At 59.5% G+C, this 18,090-nt stretch overlaps 1 protein-coding gene across 1 annotated transcript in view; it reads right to left on the bottom strand.

Annotated features, from left to right (window-relative positions):
- The window catches only part of LRRC38 (leucine rich repeat containing 38), a 29,431-nt gene extending 20,685 nt beyond the window's left edge, over positions 1–8,746 (bottom strand). Inside the window, exon 1 of the mRNA XM_041764883.1 lies at positions 8,089–8,746. Coding sequence (XP_041620817.1) covers positions 8,089–8,746 — 658 coding nt within the window. The remainder of the gene's footprint in view (positions 1–8,088) is intronic.
- Positions 8,747–18,090: the final 9,344 nt, after the last annotated feature.

Genomic DNA, 18,090 nt, shown 5'->3' with positions numbered 1-18,090 from the left:
CAGCCTTGGAAGCGCAGGGCTGGGCTGCGAGCCAGCGGGAGGATGTGCTGTGAGAGCACGGTCCCCATCTATGTGGGTCGTCGGACACTTGGGACTGGCCGCCAGTGTGACATCCAGTGGGATTTGCAAGGTTGTGTGCGGAGCTGGGCTGTTCATCGGCATTTCTGTGATTCGCGTAAAGAGAAAAAACAGCTTCTGTGTGTGGCAGCAGAGGAGACTGCACCTCGAGTTTCTTCCCATGACGTCAGTTGAGGTCAGAGGGCGGGTGCCATCACCTGTATCTGAGGACACCCAGGGCCCAGGAACGTTAGGGGATGCATCTGCCATCAGTCAACCGGAAGCACAGCCACGGTCACGGTCACAGATGCCTAGCGGCGGCCTGCCCAGACCCTCCCAAAACTCCACCCCGCGCCCTGGCGGTCCCTGCGGACGGTGTCACCGCGGCCATCCCCTGCCCTGACCGGACCCAGAGGGGCCGCTCCCAAACCGAGCCTCCTCCTGGGACCTGGCAATTGGGACCAAGAGAGCACAGCCTCTGCCACCGGGTGAGAGGGTGGAGAACGGCCGTCGGCGCTCGGAGAGGAGGGGAAAGACGGCGAGCGGCAGAGGCGAGAGCGCGAGAGAGGCTCGAGCCAGGGGGGTGCCCAGCAGGGCTCACCCGCGGTACTGCCCGGCCCGGCTCGGGAACTGCGCCTCCTGGAGACACCCCACAGCCTTCCTGGAAGCCTTCTGCTTGCTCACGCCAGGGGAAGCTGGTTCTCGTCCAGCGGGGTTCACGGAGCTCTGCAGCCGTGGAGACCCCAACGCCGTCCGCCAGCCGCTCATGCTGCACCTCGCAGAGCACAGGGCGCTAGGGCACCGGCCACCCCAGGACCCCCCGACGGCCGGCCCTGCATCTTGCCAGCGGTGCCCCAGCAGAGGGGCGGGCACAGCTGGCTCCCTCCCTCCACGGTGGGGAGCCTGAGGCTCGGGGCCTGTGGGGTTCGACCAGGACGCACCCAAATTTCCGGACCTCCGCCTCTGCTCAGGGGTGTCTGGGTGCCTAGCCTTTGCTGACTGCGGCTGGGGACAAAAGCCAAGGCCGGTGATCTGAGCAGCAAAGGCCTCGGGCTGTGCGTTTGTCAGCTACACGTGCCCGCGGCCCCACAGAGCTCCTTCTATGCGGTGCATGGGCCCGGGGGCCTCTGCTCCCACAGGGATGCGGACGTCTCGTGGACCAGGTAACATGGACCTCAGTGGGGGGCGGCGCGGGACTGCCCAGGCAGGGCAGTCAGGGAAGGCTTCCGGGAGGTAGGGACATCCGACTGGGGACCTGATGCTGAGGAAGACACAGCCCCTTGAGGAGGAAACGTCCTAGCAGCTGGCGTGTCCCAGGGACACGGGGGGTCGGCGCGGCTGGGCTGGGATAGACGAGGCGGTGGGGGAAGGCTTGTGGGCCACGAGAGGGAGCTGGCTTGTTCTGAATGCAGTGGACCCATCAGAAGGCTTCCGGACACGCCATTTACTGTTCCAGCCTCTGGGGAAGATGGGACGGAAAACACGCATCCCGCGTCCTCCAAACTGGCCAGACCGGGAACTGCTGATGTCAAGCCGCGTCGCAGAGGTAGGAGCGTCCAGGGAGGCCCTACGGGAGAGCTCCCAGCCAGCGTCGGGGGCCCACAGGGCTGGAGGCTGGAAGGCTACGTGGGCACCAGGGGGGCAGAGAAGTAGAGGCGGGGGTGGGGTGGGCGGGATCCGGGGCCTGGAGGGGCCGGGCAGAGGCCGAGGGCAGGAGCCCAGGCCAGCTCCGGGCCTGCAGTCCCGCACCCAGGACAGACACGGGAAGCCGCGAATGCGCCCGACGCGGGTCCTCAGGGCAACGCACGGGCATGCACGGGGCTCCCGCGGTGCCATCACTGGTGCTGCTGGCCCGGAGGGCGGCCACTGGCCCAGAGCTGGCGCTCGGCTGTGAGGCGGCCAGCGGCTTCACGACATGAGGGGCCTCTCCAGGACGGAGCCCCGGACGGCATCCCCGGGCCGCCCTGCACCAGGGATGCAGGTGCACTGCCCTCCGTTTGAGTTAACCGACAGAGTGGCACAACCCATGTGACACTTCAGAGCGATCCAGTGTGTAGGACAGCGGAGCGGGACGTGGCCGGGCTCCCCGGGAGCCAGAAGACAGGGCGAGCTCGCCTTGGGTTCCACTCGCCGCCAGGACTCCAGGCCCGGGTGCTCTAACGGCTGACGCTGGGCCCCGGACACAGGTAATGACGGGAGAGGGGACACCCCGCGACACCACTCTGATGCAGGGACCAGTTAAAGACGCATTAGCCGGTGCACACAGGACGTGTACGGACCTGTCGCAGACACGAGGGAGGCCGCTTGCCGGGAACATGACTCTGGGGTGTATAAACACACCCCAAACATCCCCTCCACCGGTCAGATTAAAGCAACCAGATGGCGGGGTTTTGCCTATCAAATAGAAGACACGTTTTAAAAAATAATAATACATCAAAGTGGGAAAGATGCGGCAAGACAGGTGCTCCCCATTTGCCAATGGTGGCAGCTGCCCCGGGTGCAACTAGGCAAAAAAAAAAAAAAAAAATTCCAGAGGTTTAAAAATCACCATAGGCTCTCACTCCACATTTCCACTTCAAAGAATCCACCCCAAGGAAATAAAATACCAAGAGGCACCCCCACGTTTTCCGTATATGGGGTGTTTGGTTCAGCATTGTTTATGCACCAAAAAACTAAAGGGAAACAACCCCCATTTCTAACAATAGGAAGCCGTTTCAACGAATAGATCCATAAAATGACGTACTACATGGCCCTTAAGTTACGCCTTCAAGGAACTGTCACGACAGGGAATTCTCATGGCTTAATCGGAGAAAGAACAAATCAGTAATAAACGCACAGCGCCACAGCAACGTGTTTAAAAATGTAAATGCGCATAGGCACAGAACAGAAATAAAATACGGCAAAACTTTGACGGCGGCGGGATTCTGGGTGGTTTCTGCCTCCTTCACGGTACTTATCTACATTTCCCACATTTCCAAGGAGCCTGTTATTTTACAGCTGGGGAAATAAAACTGCTTTTATTTCTAAAGGGAAAGAAGTAAGAGTCACCTTGGAGTCAGCTGGGAGAAAGGACCCGGCTCCCTTTGGCTGGGACACCGGTTACCTTGTCGGCCTGACGAGACTTCCCATTCATCTGCACAAGCCAGGCCCTCATCGCGTCTGATATGGGTTCCCGCAAGTGGGGGGCAGCTCTCCCCAGGGAGCGGTCAGTCGGGCCTGGGTGGAGGGTGGAGGGTGGAACTCATCCGGGGCCTTGCTGCCAGGACACCCCTTCCTAGAGAGGGGCTCGGGAACCTGCAGGGGCTGAGCCCCCAAATGCCTGCATGCTCCAGGCCCCATAGTGGACCTTCTCTAGGGCCTGAGCCCCCCCAGGGAGCCAGGGTCACTGACACAAAGCATGATCTGTGGCCCCCAATCACCCTCCCCATGCCCCCAGCCCTTCCCTCCCCAGAACTACGCATGTCAAGGTCTCGGGGTGCAAGATGAGCTCGGATCTCTTCGCTGGTGCTGAAGGCAGGGACCTGCAGGCCACATACACGGTGGTTAGAGAGGGAGGGGAAGGAAGGTGCCTCCCACTCTGGGACCTGCATGTGCCCTTCCTGTGACATACCCTCGGCACAGTGTGAGCCGCGTCCCTGGGGCAGGTGTCCGTGCACCTCCGAAGCCGAGCCCAGAGACAGCCCCCTGCCTGCCTGCCACCGTGGTTTCTCAAACCCAGTAGCTTTTCCTCCTTGTGGCTCCCGGAGGGATGCTGGGGACAGGTGAGGTGTCCTGTGAGCCCAGAGTCCCGAGTGGTCTGGGTGCTCTGCTCCCCACCCTGCTGCGCAGAGACACGGCCCCCTAGATTCCAGTGGACGGGTCTCTAGAGGGACCAAGCCTCCCCGGGGCCTCGATCTTCCAATCCTTAACACGAGGACAATATTCCCTTCCCTTGAAACCGTGGAATTTTAGAGTTAGAAGGAGCCTTAAAGTCTTCCTGCCCACACTCCTTTGCTTGTGAAAGAAAAATCCGAGGTGCAGAGAGAGCAGGCAAGTCCTGCAGAGTCACAGCTAATGAGCTACTGACCCAGACAGGACCTCGGGTTTCTGGAGATGCAGCAAAAGGCCTCCAGGGCAGTTCTCAGGCTTCAGGGTGTACTGCAAGCTCCTGGGCTGGGGATGAGGAATGCAGGCCCTGGGCCCCATCCCCCCGCACCCCTTCAGTAGGCCCCGGAGGGAGTGGGGAGCGCAAGCTTCTGCATTTCAGCCAAGCTCCCACGGGCCTTCATTGCCCATCCGCCTCGGCGGCCGGAAGGAGACCCACCTCGGCCCTCAAAGCCTGAGCGGGTCACCCTGGTGCTCCGTGTCCCCAGACACTCGCCGCCCTCTCCCTCTCCACTCCACAGCTCACCTGAGTGATTTCCAAGGACTCCCACCCACTTCCAGGTCCGGAGTCCTTTCTACTTAAAAAGGGATGGTCACCGTCCCCATGGCAACCGTCCCAAACTGCTTGGGACCCACTGTCTTGCGGGAGAACCAGCAGACCTCTAGGCGCAGGGCCGGGGGTGGCGAGGAGGTCAGCCAGCTGTGACCCAGGGCAATCGGAGGCTGGGCCGGGCCGTGTTGGGGACAGCCTCGCCCTCCCTCCTGATCTATGCCCATCAAGAAGAATGAGGTGCAGGGTCGGACACTGCTGAGGGCCAGCTCATCTCAGCCACCAACTACACGGCGTGCACAAGCCGACCTTGTGCAAACCACTGTGCTTCTGCGCACCTGTGTGGGACAGACCACCAGGCACGCTTGTAAGCTACAAAGTGACCCACACCACAAGGCGAGGCCGCCCGGGAAAATACGGGGTGGCACGTGTTAATGGTGAATCTCAGAAAACAACAAATAATTTCGTGGGTAAGTATATCCCACACTATTGCATGGGATATACTCATACTAAAATACGTAGATCTGAAATTCAGAGTTGATAAGGCATCCTGGGGGGGCTGGGGGGGGGCGGGTTCCTTGTTTGTTTTCTCATTTTAGGTTTGTCTGCTTTGTTTTGTTGCTACGTTGGCTGATGGGCATCCCAGCTCCCAGCAGGCATCCCCTGCCCGCTCCCTTCAGACCCAGCACCAGCCAGCAGGGCAGCTGCTCCTGAGCCTGCGGGCCCAGCCCTGCTAATCCCCAAAGGATCCCGGATGGAGGGGATCTGTGGCCTCCGGCTTCCTCCCTCCTCGCTGTGGTGTGCTCTGTGATGGGGCGCTCCCATCAGCACGGTGGGGTGGCCGCCTGGCAGACGAGCACATTTTTGTAACTGTCAGAGCCAGTCAAGGTCACTTGCTCTGCTCCATTCTGCTTCTCTGGGGGAGGCGACCGCAAGGCAGGGAGGGCAGGATCCCTTTGCTCCCGCCTTTGAATCTCCTCTCCCGGGAGAGGCAGGGCGCTTGCCTCTACAAAACCCCGGAGCTTGGGCCCCCTGGAGCCCGATTTTCCTCTGCAGGATGTGGGCGGCCACATCGTGGCAGGGGGCTGGACACCCTGAGGTCCCATGTGTCCCCCAGCTGTCGTTAACGCTCTGGGCCATTCGTCTCTGGGCCTTCTGGTTCAAATGGGACAGTGCCAACAGCACTAACACTTAGAGGGTATTGCTGTGGGTCAGGCACTGTTCTAAGAACATCATAATTAACACCTTTTTAATCCTCCCAATAGCCCCCGGAGGTGAGCACTAATATCATCTCCATTTCACAGATGAGGAAACGGGGACGCAGAGGGGTCACACACGGAGCAGTAAGTCAAGGCAGGATTGGAACCAAGCCTGGGTCCTCAGCTACTTTGCACCTTTGCACGGCGCCTCTGTGAAGACACAAGGAGTGCGGGACGGGGGCGGGGGGTGGGGAGCAGGGGGGCTGGCATCCAGCAAGCACCTAGGCTGTGCTAAGCATCGCTGACCCCTGACAGAGCTGGTCTCATTCAAACCTCAGGGCAAACAAGGTGTGGGAGGCCGTTACTGAAGTCTGAAGTCAGGGGCAGGGAAACTGAGGCTCAGAGGGAAACGAGAGTGGAAATCAGAACCCCAGCCCCACACCCCACTCCTGGCTGCCAAGAGGTGCCGAAGCCCTCAGGCTCCCTCCCCGCTGCCTCCACCTCTCCCCAGGGAAGCAGACCAACCCTCAACCGGGGCCTGGACGGCCTGGATGCTGTTCCTTGCTCAGAGCCTGTCTGTCCCTTCTCCCCAGCCGCACACCCCCACCTGGTGGCCCTTTTCTTCCCTCTATCACAGACGGAGCAGAAATCGCATCTTACAATCTCACTGCTCTTTCCGTCCACGACCCACATTATCTGGTTTGGATCCTGGCAACCACCCGCTCAGGTGGACCACCCGGCATTACCGTGTCCTAATTTCACGCTGGAGGGAGACAGGGCTCAAAAAAGTCAAGGGACCCGGCTAGACTCACCCAGGTTCTCCGACTCAAACCTATGTCCTCTGACTCCACAACCGAGGCTGTGTGGGGACCTCAGAGGTCAGTCAAAGCACTTTAGAGAGGAGGAGTCTGAGACCCAGACAGGACACGCAGCCTGCTCAAGGCCACAGAACCCAGACGGAAGGCTGCAGCCTCCAGGCCCCTAACCCTCGCCTTCCTGCGGTAACACACGGAACCAATGATATCGGCTCCATGACAGCAGAGGCCAATGATGCCAACGCCGCCAAAAGGCAGAGGCAGGAGCAGGGGAACCGAGGCATGCCCCCCCTCCCCCGTTCCACAGCGAGGTTTCTGGCCTGACATCCCAGTGTCCAGGACCGTCTTCTGGGGGGGAGGGTCAGGCGAACGCAGGCGGGCCAGATCTTTTTAGGACTTGCTCCCGGGGCTGAAAACACCAGCTCAGGGCCTTGCGTCTGGGCAGTGACTGCCCGGATGCCTGGGGTTCCTGCTTCGCAGAGCGAGGGGTGAAGATCAGAGGAATTCAGGGCATAAAGGAGCAACATCCCTGAAACCTCAGGAAATGGAAAAAAAGATCTACCAAAGCTAAATCCACGGCTCTGTCACCTTTTATAACGTGTGCCTCCCGGTTCTGGGTCCTATTCTGCTGAACCCTCTGGCTCCGCAAGGTCACTGCTGGGACTGGTGCTCACATGCCCACCGGTGGAAGGCTGGAACCCACCGAGGGCAGGGACATCCTGGGGCTCCCCATCCTGGGGGCTCATCCCTATGGATGCTGGGGTCCCCTCTTTCCAGCTCTGCCTCTGCCTCCCTCCACTGGCCTTTGCAGGGCCCCTTAACTTCTGTGCCCTCTGTGTTCCCATCTGCCAAAGGGACCTGTACATCCGCATCCCCCCTGGAAAAGTGCACCAGCAAAGCAAGGGCGCAGCAGCCTGCTAAGGCTTTTGTGTTCAGCTTTTCACATCTGGGCTGAAAAAGCACAGAACTGCACATCTTTACTGCATCCCTGGCTAGCGGGCTGCCAGTACGCTGCGCCAGGACTATTTCTCTCCCCTCCTGGACAGAAGAGCAAACCTGGGAGCTGAGAAACAGACCTGCCCAGGCTCTGGAAGCTGCCCGGGAGCCCGTAGAAGTGGCTGGATCTTTCCGTGTTCAGTGTAGCATGCATGGCACTCAGCTCTTTCCCGCACAGTGCGGCGGGGGGGGGGGGGGGGGGGCGTCTTCCACTTACAAGGGGCCCATCAGTAACCTGCACCCTGCCGTACTCTGATGCAAAGGTGGGTGAGTTGATCTCAGACTTGGGTAGCAGAGAAATGGGAGGTCCCTAACTTCGGAAAGTGAGTTGCTGGAGAAACAGGTGGAGAAGCATGGCATCAGCCCCGAGACTCCAGATGTGACCCTCCCCACCCACTTTCCCCAGCAGACTCCGGGGCTGGGAACCTGCCACGGTTATTATCCGGGAGCCACTCGCCCGGGGCAGCTGCTCGGTGCACCCAAGCCCGAGCGTGCAGGGGGGACCCAAGGCCCTGCCCCGGCTGCTCCCGGCTCCCTCCCTGTCACCCCCCTGCTCCCTCCCTGTCACCCCCTGCCCAGTCCGCAGCCCAGCCTGCCGGCAGCTCACCTTTGGGCAGCTTGGACGCGTTCTCCTGGATCCAGGAGAAGAGGTGGGCAAAGTCGCAGTCGCACAGCCAGGGGTTCCCGTCCAGGCGCAGGGTGCGCAGCGCGGGCAGCGCCGCCAGGGTGGCCACGTTGAGGCTGCGCAGGTTGTTGTCGTTGAGCTCCAGCACCTGCAGCGACTCGAGGGTCTCGAAGGCGGCCTCGTGCACGCCCGCCAGGTTGTTGTTGGCCAGGCTCAGCTTGACCAGCCTGCCGGCCGAGCGGAAGGCGCCGGCGCCCAGCTGGGTCAGGTTGTTGTAGCTGAGGTCCAGGAAGGCCAGCTTGGCCGAGCCGCTGAACGTGCCCTCCTCCAGGGAGCGCAGCGAGTTGTTCCTGAAGTCCAGGTACACCAGGTCGCCGTAGAAGATGAAGAAGTCCTCGGGGATGCGCTGGATGCGGTTGCCGGCCACCAGCAGCTTGCGCACGTCCAGGGGGAAGGGGTCGGGCACGCTGGGCAGCCCGCGGTCGCGGCAGTCCACGGTGTGCGGGGCGGTGCAGGCGCAGCCCGCGGGGCACGCGAGTCCGGGCCGGAGCGGCAGCAGCAGCAGGAGGAGGAGGAGGCTGCAGAGCCCGAGCGCGGCGCCCGCGGGGGCGGCGGGGGCGGCGGGGGCGCGGGGGCGCATGGCCGGGACCCGGGCGAGGGCGCGCGGGGAGGGCGCGGAGGGCGCGGAGGGCGCGGGGCGGGCGTGCGCCCAGGGCGCGCGGCGGCGGACCTGGGGAGTCGGGGCGGCGGGGGCCGGGCGGGGACAGTCGGGCAGGGAGGGCCGAGGGCCCGCGAAGGACTTACCGGGACAGCAAATCGAGCCGCCGGAACATCCCCGGGAGAGGCGGGGGCCACGGGGCCTGGCGCGCGCCCTGCGCCCCACGCGCGCCCCCCACCCCGGGACCCCGAGGCCGCGCCCGGGGCGCCCACCCGCCCGCCCACCGCCCACGCGCGCTCCCCGGCGCCGCCGCCGCCACAGGGAAGGCCACCTGCGTCCCGCGGCTCTGGCGGGCGGGGCTCCAGGGCGGTCGCTCTCCCTCCGCGCTCGGCCCGGCCCGCGCGCTCCACCCGGCCAGGGAGGCGCGGGGTCAAGTGAGGCGGAGCCGCCTGGGTCCCCGCCAGGGCCGGTCAGCACTTTCCACCCGGCTGGAGCTTGTCAGGCCCCGGAATCCCCCCTGGCAGGACTAGCCCGGGCTGCTGGTCTACCAGGGAGGGGGCAGGGAGGGGCAGGGGTGGGGGCAGGGGTGGGGGTAGGGGCTGGAGCAGGGGCCTGGGGGCAGGGGCTGGAGGCAGGGCCTGGGGGCAGGGGCTGGAACAGGGACTGGGGTAGGGGCTGGGGGCAAGGGCCCAGGGGCAGGGACCTGGGGCAGAGGCCTGGGGGCAGGGGCTTGGGGCAGAGCCCTGGGGACAGGGACCTGGGGCAGGGGCTGGGGGCAGGGACCTGGGGCAGAGACCTGGGGGCGGGGGCAGAGACCTGGGGGCAGGGGCTGGGGCAGGGGTGGGGGTAGGGGCTGGAGCAGGGGCCTGGGGGGCAGGGGCTGGAACAGGGACTGGGGTAGGGGCTGGGGGCAAGGGCCCAGGGGCAGGGACCTGGGGTCAGGGGCAGGGGCTGGGGGCAGGGACCTGGGGCAGAGACCTGGGGGCAGGGGCAGAGACCTGGGGGCAGGGGCTGGGGCAGGGGTCTGGGCCAGAGGCCTGGGGTCAGGGACCTGGGGCAGGAGCTGGGGGCAGGGACCTGGGGCAGGAGCTGGGGGCAGGGACCTGGGGCAGAGGCCTGGGGCCAGGGATATGGGGCAGAGGCCTGGTTTCCTCAGTGATGCGGCCTGAGTTCCAGGGCCTGCACCTCTCTGGTCCCTCCAGGGCCTGCACCTCTCTGGACCCCAGTGCCCCATCTGTAGCGTGGGACAAGGTGATATGAATGATCCTGGTGGGAGATTTCCCTCCCGGGGAAACTACCCCCAAGCCAAGCTCCATCCCCCACTCCTCCACCCATTTCAGAAATGGTAGATAGATTCCCCGAAGAGCCGCCAAGACATTGTCCTGCTGCTGGCTATTTTGGTCCAAATATCCTGGAATTGATAAGCTCCCACTGAACCAAAATAACCTTGGCAACAGCTGTTGGGCAACAGGCCCCCAGAGACCCTGCCCCGGTCCCCCGCCCCTTCACAGACTGGTGGAGGCTCAGATTCTAAACCATAAGAGCTAAGCCCCAGCCTTTTTCCAAAGGTACATGCAGTCTCGATGCCTCCGATGGATCAAAAACCTGAGCCTCTGGGACGGAGCCAACAGCTCAACAGATGACAAGTGCTTGCAGAAGACGGGGGTGGAGGGGGGTTGGGTACAGAGTTCCAGGGAACAGCTCTTGGGGTCCTGCAGCTCTTTCTCTGCTTATCCTCCGGGCCACCCTGCCAGACCCCAGGAATCCTGTGTCCCTACTTTCCCAGGAACCCCCACTTGCCTGTATGGCCCCCAGGCGCAGGGTGGAGCCCCCACCCTGCCCCACCCTGGCATCATCCCCTTGAAGAGGCACCTGCAAGGGGGAGGGGGAGGCATAATCTACCCTCCCAGAGTGGGCGAGAGTACCCGGGAGTGCATAAATGATGCACTGCTGCAGTGTCACACAAAGCACAGGCAGGTGCAGGTTCAAAAGGTCCCCCTATTGCGACTCTGGGGGAGCGCCCTGCTACATCCCTTACAGCCTCCGCCTTTCCGGGGTCGAGGCAGAGGCCGGGCTCTGGGTGCTTAGTCCAGGGCTGAGAGAGCCCGCCTGTCAGTGGTCGAAGCCCTCTTCGGAGTCACTGTCTCAGGACATCTGGGTCTGGTTGGGCTCCCATCTCACACGTGCGCTCGGCTGCGCCTGCGTCTCCGGTGTCCTTCCTGCCAGCTAGTCTGGTTGGCTGCAGCCCTGGCCTGGGAGTCCCACTGCTAGTCACCGAAACTTCCACAGGCCACTTGATCTCTCTGGGGACGCACTTCTCAGCCTGGGGTCCGTGGGCCCTTGGTGATGAACACTTTTCAGAATTAAAAAAAAAAACGAACAACAATCTGGTGAAAACTGGGAAGGAGGCCTCCCAGAGTAACTGCTGCAGTTCTTGGTGACGGACCTGACGGCAGCCCTAGTTCTTGTGCGCGGAGCAGACACTGGCACCCGCGGATGACTTTGACTAATGGACACAGAGCTGCGTTTCTGCGTAAGAAATGCGGACTGTTTGGCAAGGGCTTTCCAAACGGGGATGCTTGGTGGTAAAATAGCATAAGGGGCTCCTGCTGATGAAAATGTAGAGAAATACCACTCCTGGCCTGAATTTCCTCATCTTGAAAATCGGGAGAAAATACCTTCTCTCTCCTGTTCCACAGACTATGTAAGGCCCACTGGGGAAACACTGGTACGGATGTGAGCTGAAGAGTATTTAGAGAAACACGGCCCATAGAGGTGGCCGTAAGTCTTACTATGAGTGTCCCCCGAAGTCCCTCAAATCTAAATTTAAGTGTTTTTCATTAATATTAGCAGGAGAAGACTCGGCTGGCCTTCATGGGGAGCAGGCAGGGGGCCCCGATGTTCCAGAGCTCCTATCCCTTGGGAAAATGCAAACTTTGCCACCTCTGATTTTCCCCAGGCAAGGAAAACATAGCTGTGACCTCGGCAAGGTCACGCCATGAGTCAGTGGTAGCTGCTGGAAATAGAACACAGGCGTCCTGACTCCCCAGCTGCTCCACTCACCCTGCTTCTCCCACCCCTACCCCCCCAGCCCAGGAAGGGGGCCCCTCACAGCCGGATGGAAAATGTTGCAGGTGACAGGGACCGACCTTCAGAGACTTGGTCAGTTCCTCCTTTGTGGTGCCTGTTCAAGAGGCTCAGAACCTGGCGTGCCAATACCCAAGGTATTCTAAGGTTTCAAAACCTCACGTCACGCATTTCCCAACGGTTCTCCTCCGGTGTCCCCGAGCCGCAGCCACGCAGCACCTCCCGTCCTGTTTCATGAGTGGCCGCCGTCTGTCACCCTGTGGGGTCGGGTCTCCGGATCTGTGTGGACGGTGGCCCCCAGGAATCCCCTCTGTGGGGCCTGCGCCCTGTAAACAGAAACAATCCTCAGTCGTGAGGTTTTCTCCCTTGGGCGGGCGGACTGGCCTCTAAATCAGCCCAGACCCTCGGCCCGACACTATGAACGCGGCGATGCCAGCATGGTGTGTGCAGAGCCTGCAGCTGGGAGCAGGTGCTGGGCCTGAGCGACGAGAGGCTGGCGTTCGTGGCCGTGTCATCTGCTACTGGTCGTATTGCCTCTGGCGAGCGCCCGGCTGACCTGGGTGGGAGGCACGAGGACCCCCAAGGGCCCCAGGACCCGAGACCCGCTCTGGGCCTTTGCCCGGGACAGCCGGAGGCCCCGGAACCCGCTCTCTGCTCCGTGCACGCGGCTGTGGCTCTGTTCCCTCGTTAGCCGCCAGCTGCACCTTCACCTCCCTCACCTGCCTCCGCGTCCCGCCCGCTGCCCCTTCTCACCGCCCCACGGGGGGGCACCGCCGGCCGCCTGCACCGGCTCCATCTCTTCCAACCACTAGGTCTGGGGTGAGGAGAGCCCGTGAGCCCGGGCCCACGGAGAGGAAGAGCTCCAGCCACTGGGGTCATCCCTGGAACCGGGAAGCGAACCCTCAACCCGCCTAAACGAGAGGCAGGGAGGAGGCGGAAGGGGTTGGGAACATAGGTTTGGACTCAGACCTGGGTCAGATCTTGGCTCTCCCCTCATGGTCCCCGTCACCTTGGGCAAGTTGCTTACCTTCTCGAAGCCTCAGGGTTCCTGTCTGTGAAATGGGATCATCCTAGGGCCTACTTTCCTGGGTTGTTATGAGGATCGAATGAGCAAGTGCTTAGCAGTGAGACTGTCCCAACAAATGGCAGCCACCTAATCCCCCAGCTCTCTATGTGTTCACCCACGGAGGCGGGTGTTTTTCAGGTACAGTATGAGGCCTTCGCCTGGCTGGAAGTCCCTTGTTCTGAATGCCCTAAAACTCCAGGGTCAGCTGTCAGAAGTCTCCCTCTGCTGAGCCACGCTCCCCACTCCGACTCTAGACTATCTGAGAGACAGACACGTGTGCACACACCTTAGCTCTCTCCAGCTCTGGCTGACTTTCTGAGCACCGTTATAGGTGAGTGGCTCCCCAGCCACACCCCAGTTCACCGACTGGATTGGTCTGAGCGTGGGCAGACTAGTAAGATGGAGGGCATGGGGTCAGTCCTTCATCCCAGCACAAGGAGACATCTGTTCTCTGCCTCGGCCGGCGCCCCGACCGGCTGGCCATCCAGCAAGTGTGTGACCTTGGGTTGGGCCAGAGGTTGGGGTAGGGCCACTCTATCTTTCCCAGGAGGAGAAAAATGCGGGGCACATGTCCCAAGAGTCAAAGGGGCCCCATTCCATGATGTCGTAGCAAGCTCAGGAGTCATCCCCGGTTCCTCTTGGCTTGTGTGCACCCCCTCCTATCCATTGGCAAGGCATCCCCGGCTGTCCTTCTCTGCTCCCCACTCTTATCTCCTTAATCCAAACCAGCATCGTCTAGTACAGCAATCCCCACTGGCCTTCCCAGCCCCTGCCCACACTCCCAATACTCAAGAAAGCTAAAGTGATCTTGGAAAATATACGTCAAATCACCTCACCTCCCTGCTTAGACAGCTCCAATGGCTTTCTGTGTGGTGAGCGGATTTCGAAGATGATCTCCCTGCCAGTTACCCCGCCCTTGGTACTTTTTGAGTGGGGGCAAGGCCTGTGACCTATTCTAATGAATACAATACGGCCGAGGCGATTGATGCCATTTCTAAGATTCGGTTACAAGAGATGGTAAGTTCTGTCTTGCTGTCAGGCTCCCTCTGTTCCCTCTGTGGCGTGTGTGCTTTGACGAAGCGAGCTGCTGCGTCGGAGTGGCCGGCACGGCAAGGACGTGAGGATGGCCTCGGGTCAGTAGCCTGTGAGGAACTGAACCTTACCAACAACAACGTGAGCTTCAGGCCCCCACATGAACCCAGATAAACTGTGAGATGAAACTGTGAGATAAGGGGGGATCCCTGGGTGGCGCAGCGGTTTGGCGCCTGCCTTTGGCCCAGGGCGCGATCCTGGAGACCCGGGATCGAGTCCCACATCGGGCTCCCGGTGCATGGAGCCTGCTTCTCCCTCTGCCTGTGTCTCTGCCTCTCTCTCTCTCTCTGTGACTATCATAAAAAAAAAAAAAAAAAAGAAACTGTGAGATAAGAAAATATGTTCTGTTTTAGATCGCTACATTTGGGGGTAACTTGTTACGCAGCAATAGCTAGCTAATACACTGCAGCACTTGGAGTAAAACCCTAGCGGACCCTGTGTAGTCTGGCCCCACATGCCTCTCCCACCCCATTTGGGACCACCCTCCCTTTGGCTCACCACCCTCCAGCCACTCTGGACCTTTGTACCTCTAATTCGTCATGTTCATGTCCATCCCTGGACATTCGGTGCACTCTGGCTGGAACACTCCCCAGAGCTCTTAGTGCGTTGGTGCCATGTGGTCATCAGGTTTTCTTTTTCATGTTTTTTTTTTTTTTTAGAGAGAGAGTGGGAGAGAGAAAGCTTGCACGCACACACCTGAGCAGGGTTTGGGGAAGGCCAGGGGAGAAGGAGAGAGAGCTCAAGCAGGCTCCTTGTCCAGCAAGGAGCCGGACTCAGGGCTCAATCCCACGACCCTGAGATCACGACCTGAGCCGAATTAAGAGTCAGACACTTAACCGCCCGAGCTCCCCAGGTACCCCGGTCATCAGGGTTACTCAGCCCAACTACCACTTCCTTAGACTGGCCTTCACTGGCCTCCCTCTGTCCTCAGTTACTCTCTTCCAAGCATTTATTATGCCCTGACATTACCCAGCTTGCTTGTTAGTTTATTTATTCATTCTAAGTTCTGCCACTAAACGGAACTACTGTGAGGCCAGGATGTTGACCCAGTTCCTAGCATCGGCCTCAGAATGTGGTAGGCGCTCAGGGAATGCTTCATTAAGTTAGTGGCTACCTGCAAGCGATGCTTCTCAACTAACCTACCGGTTTCTCCGTAGCTTCCAGTGGCGTCTCACCTGGAGATGTCCACCCAGCTCTTCTGGGGGAGGAAGGGCCTTCTTCCCTCCAAAGCTGGCCTCAGCTCTGGCCTCATGGAGGGAAAGGCATCCTTGTGTGGGGCACAGAGTGCTCCAGCGACACCCTGAAAGTAGCCTGGGAGTTTGGGACTCCTCCAAACACATTCCTAGTTCCTCTCCACTCCATCGAAAGCATGCAGGACCCCACAGATGGCTTTATCATCCACCTTCAAGCCTTCACAGTGCCCTCTCTCTGCCTTGGCTCTCACCAGCTTCCAAGTTTGGCTCAAAGAAACTTGGCCTCTTCCAGGGAGTCCTTCCAGAATCGCCCTGGATAATTCCCCTCGTTCTCCGTCCTGGAAGAACAGGTGCCGTGCTGTGGCTGGGGCTACAAGACGGAGCAGGAACAGCTCTGTGCTTAAGGAGCCCATGGTTGAAGAGGCAGCTATGGGAAAAGGTAACCACAGTGTGGTTAGAGCTCAGGAGGTACATGTCGGTCTGTAAAACTCCAAGCCACCGCGTTTTATTCAGCACCCTGAACGGGGGCAGTAACTTGGGTAGAGTCAGAGCTAAAAGCATCGGCCCCTGGGCCAGTCAGCCTGTGTTCAAATCCTTGTTCACCATTTCTAGGCTGTGTCTCTTCTGCAAGTAAAGTAGTCTCGCCACCCCTCATCTGCTTCATCTGTAAGACGGGGATGCATGGTAGCCCTCGGTCTTTGAGAAGATTCGGTGAGGGATAGCGTACAGATGGGCACGTGGCACAACTTCTCACGAGCAGCGGTGTCCCGACACCGTCAACCATTGAACACTTCCTGCAACAAGCGTCTGTTGCTCGCCTCACATTCACAAGGAAGGCACCCACCTGGGTCCCTGACAGGCGAAGATAGACGGCGTCCATCCTCAGATGAGTCACCATCCTCGTCAAGAGACCGGGACACACGGCAGCAGCAGACAGCAGACAGTGCAGGGACGCACCGTGTATGATAACCACCGAGCAAATCTCCCGGGCTCACAGATGTCACAGGCATTTGGAGGAGTCAGGGGTGCCTGGGCTGGCGTGAGTGGGGCAAGGTACGTCTTGACACTGTTGGCCATATTTTCCAATTCGGATCTGGGAGCACATGGCCATGTGGCTTCATGCTTCTGTACCCTGGCGCACAGCGTTCCCTCTGCCGGCCCACCTGGCACACTCCTGCTCACCCTTGAAGACACCGGCGCATTTTTCCAGGTGGCCTTGACCTTCCCAGGTGCGGCCAAATACTTCCTCCTCTGCATCTCTTGCTCCCCGGGCTTCTATTCTTGTTCCCTGGGTGCAATGTGACATTTATTGATGACATGCTTGTCTCCTCTGCTGGAGGGTTAGTGAGCTCTGGTGTGAGAAAACAGATCCTTGTGAGCAAGGACAGCAGACAAAGGTCCTTGTGAGCAAAGATCGCATCTGTTCCACCTTGAAATCTCGGAACCCAGCATAGGGCAGGGCCCTGCCTGGGGCCCTGAACCCAGCTCAGTGTCTTTGCTGAATGAGTGAACGAGTGCACACATGGATAAATGAATGGTTCTGCCCTAAGGAACGATCACTGGACCAAGTATTTGAAGTCTGAATTGCTTCCGAAAGCTCGAGAGGTACGAGCGTCTGTAATCAAGCCACCAGACTATGGGTTCAACCCCACAAATCCTGCAGACTGCTCGGTGGCCGCCGTGGCTTCTGCTCCTTGCCCACACCCTCCCTCACAATAAGAAGCCCCGTGATCCCAAGCCCTCTCATTAACCATTTACAGGGCCGCAAAGCCCCTTATACCCGTGATCTCAGTTGACCCTTAAAGAATAGTCAGGTGGACAGGCCATGGGTCATTGTGTCTGTTTTATAGAAATCAAGGCTTAAATGGCTCAACTTTTCCAAACCAGAAACAAGCTTCCCGTGCTCCTTGTGCGGCTCCCGTGTCCTCGAGTGGGCTTCTATAATAATGAGAGACGAGCCCGTGGCTGCAGAGTGGAGGCCCTGATTGGATACAGGTCCTCAGAGCCTGGCATTTCTAGGCTTATTTTGGACCAGCCACACATCTCTGATTGCATGCAGGGCAGCATTTAAGCTGTCCTCACTAGCCGCCCCTGCCCTCCCCCACCCCAGCTCGCAGCCCTGCGTGGGCCCGTGCTCCTCCTCTGCATGCCTGCGGGCACTTCCTCCTTCCAGGTGTGTCTTTCTGAGAGGGCAGATGGGAACAAATACTATAAAACCTCCAGAATTCTTTCTAGTAAATGCGGAGGCACACAGGAGGCTATTTTTATGTGAATTTGTATGTGATTTGCATAAATCTGCATATATTTCCCCAAGCCATCACACTGAGCTCCTGAAGCAAACCATTAATGGGTGAATCCGCTTCATTCATGCCAGCCAATGGCAGGAGTAGATGCATCTGCTATCCTAGCTGCCCTGGCTGTATTTTCCCCCCTGAGATTTCTTCTAATTTAAGATGAAATCATTTTCAGTATTACCGAAGACCTCAAAGGATATAGGAAACATGACATTTATACAATAATAATAATTAATAATAATAAGTCTCTAACTCAGAGGGCTTGCTGTATAGTAAGCATTGCTCTGTCAGGTGTAATTATATTATCTTTTTTTTTTGGCAAATATATATTTTTTTATCTTCTCAGTAATCCAAATGGTGAGTCCCATCACTATCCTTATTTTACAGATGAGAAAACTGAGGTTCACAGGGTTGGGGAAACATGGCTTGTCACCGGCTCAAACAGGGGCATCTGGCTTCATTTATTCATACAGCAAATTTTAGCTTAAGCACCTGCTATGAGCCAGTATTATTCCAGACACTGGAAATACTGCAGCGAACAATAAAAATAGAAAGTCCAGCCGTCACAAAGCATTAGGGTGCCTTAGGTAGGGT

The sequence above is a fragment of the Vulpes lagopus genome, chromosome 8, assembly GCF_018345385.1.
Source record: "Vulpes lagopus strain Blue_001 chromosome 8, ASM1834538v1, whole genome shotgun sequence".
Classification (NCBI taxonomy): Eukaryota; Metazoa; Chordata; class Mammalia; order Carnivora; family Canidae; genus Vulpes; species Vulpes lagopus.
This window is presented reverse-complemented; position numbering and strand designations above follow the sequence as displayed.